Here is a 9,139-nt window from a genome sequence, read left to right as displayed (position 1 = left end):
TCCCTACATTGTGTCTCCGTGTTGGAGGCCAGTGCCCCATCAGTTCATGTGGTGGGAGGCAAGCAAGAAAAGATGTGGACGAGCAACTGGGTGGGCATACTCAGATGGTTTTCTTTGTTCTCATGGGAACCAGTATGGCTCTGTAGCTAGTACAGCGGGTTGTGTGACGAGATAGGAATGAGCTAGACAGCTGTGGGCAAATCTGTGTTGTAGTTTCCCCCGGTGTAAGGTAGGGAGTGTGCTCCTGCCCTTCCTCATAGAGTGCTTTGAGATGTACAGATAATCAGAGCTGCGTAAGACGTTGGTGCTATTATTAGGCATTGCTTTAGGTATCTCTAATTGCACTGTTTTGAAGAGTGGTTTAAGTAATGTTTCCAAGGGCCCAACGATAAATGAAATTTTGCTTTTAGTAAATAACCTAGCCGGGCAACTCAAACCACTGCCATTTTACATGGTACTACACAGCATTAAGTGAAGCCCTTGCCTGTAAATGATTAATCCTATGAGGTTTTCAAAATTCTAGAAATCCTCAGGTTGATGGATTAAAAAAAAACATGGAAAAAAACCCAAAACATAAACATATTGCTCTTTGCGATAATGACCTAGTCAGTTTTTAATTTCTGATGAACCATGTTCACGGGTGCTGGGGAAACTTACTGCTCATCGTACTGAAATCATTTGGAGGCCACCAAAGAATTAAGAACAGGCATTAGGTAAAGAGCTAAATTATATCAAAACCAATCCAGACTCACTATGGGGTTATTCATGTACATACAATGCAGAGTGTTCAAACACATGGTCTGGTGCTGTTAAGAGATTTGTTTTTCTTGTATTTACCTCCTTAGGCCAAGTGTAGACTATTAAAGCTTGGGTTCCCTGAGCCAATAGTAGGAATAATTTTTATTCTCAGAGTCTTCGGATTAAATGGATTGGCACATGTGTTTTGTTGTACAGAGTGGACACACACTGGGTTTCAGGCACACCTCCTGCAAAGTCTTTTTGTGTAGACTTCATTAATATTCTGTTAATACAGTCAAGGCAGGCAGCACTCGGATGCTTAAGTACATTGCTGACCTCAAGTATGTGAATTTCCCCTTTAGTGTTCAGTGTGTAACGATCCACATGACTTTGTACCTAGTTGAGCCATTAGAAGTATTTTAATTTTTTATTAAATTGAGCCAGTATGGGTGCAGGGTATGGGATCTGTTTTGGGTGAGAGGGTCTGTCTCAGAGGAAGACCCTGGTTAACAGAAAATCTTTGGGGTTAGCTAGCAGCACTTAATGCAGCCACCATATCAGACTGATGTGTCATCTACAATATGCTTGGCACATTGATCCAATCTGGGGCCTCTTCTGATTGCATCTAGCACTTCCCCTGTGCAGTCTTGGACCTAAGCTGGCACCTGTAAGCTGCACCTGGGATCATATTCAATGTGGTCAGGGCTACTTTTAAACCCACCAGTGTTGTCGGCTTTGTCTCTCAATAGGTTCTCAGCATGGTGATCAATGCCGCTTACAAGCCAGGGAGTGTTTTACGAGAACTGCAGCTAGTGGAAGACCCTCAGTGGAATTTCCAAGAGGAAACGCTTAAAGCAAAGTAAGTCTTCAGCATGTGCTCTTTTATTTGGGAAGCTTCAAAAATGGAACTGACTGAAGAAAAAAAAGAAGAGAACAAAATATTTGTTCTATTGTGAGAGTTTTACTTTTCTAATTTTCATTTTGCTTCATTGAATTGTTTGACTCATATTATAGCAATTTAAGAAATGAAATATTCACCTGAACGGTTCATTTGTATTGTCTTTCTCCAAGCAGCCAGCAGATTTTGATGAAAAATGCCATGTTTATTCAGTGAAGTCCTGAGTTCTATGATAAGCTGTTCCTATAAGCTTGGCTATTATTGAATTAACTCAATCCCTGGCTTTCTCAATGTAGGACTATTAGTGCTTTTAATATAGAGCCTGTCACTCTAGTGCAGAAAACCTGGTGAGAATGAATGGCACAAAAAAAAGCGCAAACAAAAGAGCAGGGACACATTTTTAAGCATGAAAGTGATTAGGACAAAGTACTAACAGATCTGGGATTCAGATCAAGATTTGAGGCCTTTTTAGAATGCATGCTTCAATTCTCATCTAAACAACACTTAGGAAAACTGCGTGTCTAGAAAATATGCAATTTCTTCTTCCAACTTTAAAATTTACCCATTTATGTCCTCTTTATGTAATGGGTAGTACACTTAGCATGTATTTCAACAACCATTGTTTCTCTGAAAGAGGGAAGTCTCGCCTAAGCACTCTCTAGAGTCCCTCCAAAGAGCAATTCTTCCCACTTCAAGATGGATGTCAACAAATAGTTCTCTGAAGACAGCTCCCTCCATTGACTAACTTGGTCACCTTGACTTTTTGAGTACTGAAGTGAAGGCAGTGAATCTCACACTTCGTACTGAACTCTGTTACTCCTTTTCAAATAAAAGCAATTTTCTCTTGGCTATTTGAAGCGATTGGCTGTCAAATATGGCACTATTGATTGCTATTGTATTTGATCTTTGGCCATGCAGATATTGCGGAAAGTTCATGTATGCTCTGGTTGAGGCAGAGAATTGAGAACCTTTTATTCTGTGTACTCGGAAACTGCTTTTCTAAAGGAGGATTTGCAAATAGAAATGAAAAGCTACTAAAAAATCCTATTTTTAATTTGCTTCTTTCACCCATGTGGAAAGTCATGTTTTTGTGTTTGTCAATTGAAATTTTGTGGATGGAAATCTAAAAGTCATCCTTGCACATGCAGATTTTCATTAAAAACAAGTCATCGTCCATGACCTGGTTTTCGTTGATTCCAGGCTCCCACACCTTGTACTAGCAAACATCAGATAATGCACTCCTATAGGCTGCGTAATCAAGTTGTAATGCCTCATCTTAATATCCTGTCCTGAAAAGAATTGAGCTTACGAGCAGTTTTCCCATTAGCAGTATCCAAAATAGGACTTTGTTGGGATTTCTCATTTGAGTGTGGGGATCCGCCCTGTGCAAAAGCAGCAGTATCTAGTTCTTAAATCTGCTGCAATCCTTCTTTCTGATGGGAGGCAGCCTGGAAAATGTTTAACTGACCATCAAGTGCCGGGATGTCTTGTCCTTGATAGTCAGTTGTCTTTGATAGTCTGCAGCACAATCCACTGTGACCCCAGACAGCCTGCTGGCTCCAGGTGTGCTTACACCAGGAAGACCAACTCAGTTCTGAGTACATGGCGATAGTCACTCATCTGTATTACATCAGCCACTTACCCTCCCTCACCGTTACCTAAGGTACTAATCATACGGTAATGAGCACCTCCGTTACTTCCCCCATGATTCCTCTACCCATTCGTTCCTGTCTGTTTCTTGTCCCATCCATTTAGCAGCGCAGCCAGCCTGCTGGGATATAACTCGTATCTACATAGCCTGCCAGATAAAAGTATACCACTGCTTTCCAGCAAGGAGGTTTTTTATTTTATGTTGGCCAGCTGGTCACAGTCCGTGTACGTGTTCCTATGTGATGGCTACCCCAGGAGTCAGCTCTCTCAGCTCTTCAGTGAGTCAAACAGCATCTTTCAACTTTATCAAGCCACCGAATGGATCATTACAGGCTCAGAGCTGGGACAGCAAGTTTTGGAGTGATTGCTGAGCATAGCAGTGTATTCTCATTCAGTGTGGCATTGTCTTCTGTCTCCTGAAGCTGGAAAACACCTAATGTTGCTGTAGCTATCTGGCTTCTGGGGTTGGAGCTCTGTTCACAGCTCAGTGGTCAAACCAGCTTGCCTGTGGGTAGTTTGAGTACTTTTAAGAGTGAGTGACAGGGTTCACATGCCCTAAGATTTTCTGGCTACCCTAGGACTTCTTTCTTTTTTCCTTCCTGAGTTTCCTCGAGTTGCTTCATCAAGAAGCATACCAGGGTTTTAATTGCATTTGGTTGTGCAGAAGCAGAAAAGAAAACATGCTCGTGAAATCACATGCCCTGGAATGCGCAAACGGCACATGACACGTTACATCGGGTATGACAGTCAGTTGTGCTCCAGAATCTTAGAGACCTGTAATGAGTAAGAGCCTGTCTACACTGACTTCTAGCTACACCGTCTCCCAGTGGTGTGTCGCTGCTAATGATGACAGCTCTACAACCAGCTGGAGCGTCTGTGCTGTAATGTGACATGTTGTGTCACCGCCTTCCTTCCGATGTAAACTGACAACTCCTTGGATCTTGACAATGTTGTTGTTTGTTTGCGGCAATGGCTGCAGTAGGGTAGAGCAAAGGGGAGGGAGGAAGACGGTGAAGAGAAGGCTGTTTTTCCCACTGGCCCAAATGCCAAATCATGCACTGCCTGGAATGCGTTATCTCAGTCCTAGGGCAACCTGCATTTAGTTTACTCTGCTGTCATGAGTGACCAGCGCAGAATCAATTACACAAGCCTTGCAGAGAGAGAAACAATTTAGATTGTCCAAAGAGATGTGTCTGAAATGCGTGATGGCAGTCGCTTCCCATCAGCGCTGCTGGCTCTCCGTGAAATAGTCAAACCTGATTTATTGGTGATGATGAGTTAGAAATGTCAGGCTTGATCCTCTGAATTCCCATGAGGGCCAGCCGAAGCTGTCAGCATTCAACCCTCACAGTTTTGATGCTTTAAGTTCAGTGCCTACATCTAGATTTGGCTTCCAAATTTTACATAAAATGCTTTGAGGGACTTTATGCTTTTTAAGGGCTTTCGTTCCTAAGGGCTGTTAAGTAGGAGTGTTTGGACTTACCCATTTTTGCAGGACTTGGGACATAAACAGTACCAGTGTGTGCAGAGTTATCTCCTGGGTCCTGTATGAAGCCCAGTTAATCAAAATAAGAAAAATGAGCGTTCCTGGACTCCTTCATTAAATTAAATTTTGAGAGCTGCCCAAATCCCATAGCTGAACTCCAGGAATATTAACCCTCCCCATCACAGACACCATTGCTTATTTATGAGGCTGCATTTCAAAGAAATTCTTGTCACTGTGGATGCTTTAGAAGGCTGCCTTTCACTTGTGATTGATAGATGATGCTGAGGTGTGTTCAAAGTCATCTTTGCCTCAGCATTTGTTAGTAAGGGTTGCCCTCAGGCTTCCCAGGTCCCTGTTACTGTTTGAGAGAGTGAAGTGTTACCCACAGTAGATGGAAAAGAAGCTAGACACTCTATAAGCAAACTGGACATGCACAAGTGCATGGAACCAGGTGGGATGCAGCCAGCTCTGCTTGAGAGAACTGGCCAGTGTCATTGCAGGGCCACTCACTGTCATGTTTGAAAGTTGATGACGATCAGGAAAGTTTCCTGATGTCTGGAAAAAGGCAAACTTTACACCCTTCCTCAAGAAGGGCAGGAAGGAGAATCCAAGTAGCTACAGGCTGTCAGCCTAACATTCCTGGGAAGGTTATTAGGCAAGTCCTCCTGGAAGCCATTTCCAAGAACATGCAGGACCAATAGGTGACTGGGAAGAACTAGCATCGATTTATGAAGGGCGAGTTGTGCCTGATGTGCTGAGGTAACTGGTTTAGTGGTTAAGGGAAAAGCAGTAGACATTATTGACATTGATTTTAGCAAGGCTTTCAACACAGTCTCCCATAGTGTCCTTATAGCCAAGCTGTGGAGATGTAGATTGGATGTGTGTGTGATGAGTGGAAAGTTGGCTGGACAACTAAACCCAAAGGGTTGTGGTTGAAGTCCAAGTGTCAGCCAGTTATTAATGGTGCTCCTCACAGGTCAGTACAAAGCTACAGCGCATATAATCGGATTCATCGTCCACATCAGCTCTGCTGCAATACTTCTTGAGGCGCTGCAAGGATGAATTAATATGATCAGGTGGCTTTCTGTGCCAGATATTCGAGGTAGAAGTCATTAGCACCAGTGGAATGACTTTTCCCTAATCAGGAGCAGACTTAATGAGACATGTCCTTAAAACCAGAACAATTCCAGGGCCCTTTCTGGATCCTGTCTTCAAGAGTACAAAATATCACTGGATAATTAAATAGCTTTGGAGGAGGAGAACTACAACATTTTTATTTATTTTACCTAGACTTAGGTTATTTGCAAAATCCTTGGCATTCAAGATACACTGAGTAGCTTCAAGGGTATCAGGGTTTTGATGAAAACTTCAGGCTTTTCTGTCATTGGCAGTTGCAATGGCCCATACAGGCAGGGTCTGATTCAAACATAATGAAGTGGATGTTGTTAGACAATTTCTGCTGCTGTACTGGTAAGTTGCTTGTGGTATATCCAATGCAGAGAGACTTTGGTTGTACGCTGAGGGTAGCTAGTGTTTCCTGGAGATTTCTCACGTTTAGCAGTCTTTAAGCTAGTAAGACAAATTTCTTGCAAAAGAATAGATAGAAGTTTTTGGTATCCCAAAAGGAAATTTAGGCTTTTAGCCACTGAATTGTTCAAAATAGCCTCAGGGATTGTCAGAATTGTGGATGAGACCTGTGAAAATGAGGGTAGGCTCAATGCTTTTGCTGTTTGAAGTGGCTTCAGCATGAGGCCTTTCACATCATCACACAATGGTCCCTTAGCTGTAGCTCCTAGATGTCATTTTGTTCTCATGAACCTCTGATCTATTTTATCACCAAAGGAAGCTTCAACAGAAGAATGCCATTGCCAGAAAAGTGCTATTAGCTCAATATTGTTGCTCGTGGATCAGCAAAGATCCTCAGTATATTTTTCGTGGAAATAGCTTCAGCCATAAGGGTTTCTCCAGTTTTGGGGATCTGAGGGCAGAGAAAAGGGGAGACGAAAGGAAGATTTCTTTGGCTGTAACTGAAAAACCTTTTTTAAAAGAACACTGATTTCTCAGAAACTGAAAATGTTATGCTTGACGTGACTGTTTTCCAAGTCTCCGGTGCTGCCATGCTGTGCATGCAGGTTACTGCTTAAAAGTGGTTGGGAAGATACAAGTCCTAGTATGACAACATCAATATGAATATCAGTAGTTGGTAATTTTTTTGAGCGATGCTAATGGAAAAGGGTTTTCTGATTATATCCAAAGGAGCTCTTTCCACATGGCTGTCCTAGAACAGCTCAGATTACGTATGGTGGTGTTTGTGTTAAAAATCTTTAGTGTGTGAAAGAATATGGAAAATATTAGTAGAACCTGGTTTATAGTTGAAAGAGGTGCTGCCAAAGTCAAAATAATGTAAAAAATATTACTGCAGCCAGTACTAGCACCTTGGGTTATTGAGACTGATGGCTGCAGTCATGTTGATCTCCATTTTGCCATCCGTTCTGTTAATTGCTATGTGTATTGCATTCAAACCAGACTGTGAAATCAGTCAGTTGTTCATTTTCCTGGTTTCTTTTTCTTTCACCGGGCACTTTAGTACAATGGGTCCTTTCTGGGCAGCCAAGCACAATAGGAAGCACACAGTTAGAAAGAGTCAGCCATCCTTGAATAATACCCATCAGGCAGCTTTCTTAGTTTATAAGAAAGAAGATCAAGAGGCAATTTGATTACGGTGCTTTTGCAAGGAAACAAAACCAGATGCAGTCTTTTCATCCTAGCCGTGAAAGTCAGAACAAGGACAAATAAATGTAAGTTAAATCCAGACACATCCAGATGTAAAATGAGGCATAGGCTCATGAGGTATAGGTTATAGGTACAGGTGCTCCTGCTGCCAGGATTCTTCCACTGTGGAGACCCTTGAGGGGAGGCTGGTGCTTTAGTGATGCTTTAGTCCAACCAAAGTTGTTGGGGTTCAAGTGAAGGTAACACAATGAAATTCTGCAACCTGTCACAGGAGTCACACCTAGACCTCATGATCTACCCCGTTGTTAAACTTAGTGGCTCCTGGAGAAGTAATAAGGGCAGGAGTCTTTTCAAACACATTGAAAAGAAATCTAAAACATTTGTAAGTAGATATATTTAAATGCCTGTGGAATTTGGGGTTTTTTTGATATTTGGTATTGCCAAACCCTCTTTAGCCAGCCTGTTGGTGCAGCTATTTCATGGGGAAGCTGGGATAGCAGTGCTCTGTACCTGGAAGGAACCTTTTTTCCATTTTACATCATCTGTCCAGGTCTGTTGGGGGGCATGAAGAGTTGGCTGATTAAGTCATTCATTCATTCATTCATTCATTCATTCATTCATTCATTCATTCATTCATTTTCATTCATTCAGATGAATGAATCCAGGATTGTCTCCATGACTTGGGGTGCTTGGTCGGGCATCAAATTGTGTATCAGAGCTTGGTGCCTTGCAGAAATGCTCATTTAAGTTATGGAAGAGTTTTGTGTTGGTGACAGTTTAGATCAAGTCTTTTGCGACATGAGGATGGTTGGACTGAGCTATTCTCAGACGCAAGTTTCATTTGGATACCTCACTATAACGCTTTATGTACCACAGTTTCAAACCCTTTTCCCATACCCCGGTGTTTCCAGAAAGAGCTTTTGGGAGGGAGAGCAGAAAAAGATGGTTTCACAGTTGTGCACCTCAGTAAAACCTTCAGAGAGGGAATAGGGTCTGGGCGCACGCTTCATATTTTAACTCCCTGGCCACATCTCCCTTTTTTCACCTTCTCCTCCTCTTCCTCCTCCATGTTTGACTACCAGAAGCTGATTCCCTGCTAGGGAACTGTGGGTCTTAATACACTTGCAAATGCCTTGTCTCATTTTTCCTGATGACTGTATCTTTGTCTTTCATTGCCTCCCATCCAGTAATCTTTCTTTCACTGTCTCTCCCTCTTTTTCTTTTGTGTGTGTTACTTTTCTCTCCCCTAAGCACATCTATAATGCCTTAGCACCAGGCGCTCGCAGGATTGTCTCTTGTGTTGCATTCCTCAGGACGCGTGAGAGATGTTTTAAAAGCCTTATCTCACTGTTTACAATAGCTTGGTGCTGCTGTTTAATAAATTATGGGGATAATTGGTTTTTCAGAGTTCACATCTACAATGTATTACATCAGGGATGTAACTGTATCTTTCTTAGCCATTTATCGCTCAGGAACACTTAATCTAAAACACTGAAATAAATGTTTTAGTAGCATATGGATAACAAATTTAAGACAAACCTTTCATTGCAGATTTCTGCTCTAAGCATTCCCTGTAGGAATCAGGTTTTAGGGCCTGTTGCTGCAGCCCTGTTAAACAATTCGAGAGACTTCTG

At 42.2% G+C, this 9,139-nt stretch overlaps 1 protein-coding gene across 1 annotated transcript in view; it reads left to right on the top strand.

Moving 5' to 3' along the window:
• The window catches only part of SFMBT2 (Scm-like with four mbt domains 2), a gene marked incomplete at its 5' end in the record, with an annotated part of 35,181 nt that overhangs the window by 19,162 nt on the left and 6,880 nt on the right, over window positions 1-9,139 (top strand). Inside the window, one exon of the mRNA XM_010293359.1 lies at window positions 1,488-1,597. Within this exon, the coding sequence (XP_010291661.1) occupies window positions 1,488-1,597 (110 nt within the window). The remainder of the gene's footprint in view (window positions 1-1,487; window positions 1,598-9,139) is intronic.

Source organism: Phaethon lepturus, unplaced genomic scaffold (genome assembly GCF_000687285.1).
Source record: "Phaethon lepturus isolate BGI_N335 unplaced genomic scaffold, ASM68728v1 scaffold158, whole genome shotgun sequence".
Taxonomy (NCBI): Eukaryota; Metazoa; Chordata; class Aves; order Phaethontiformes; family Phaethontidae; genus Phaethon; species Phaethon lepturus.
Note: the sequence above shows the minus strand (reverse complement) of the source record. Positions and strands in the feature narration are given on the sequence as shown.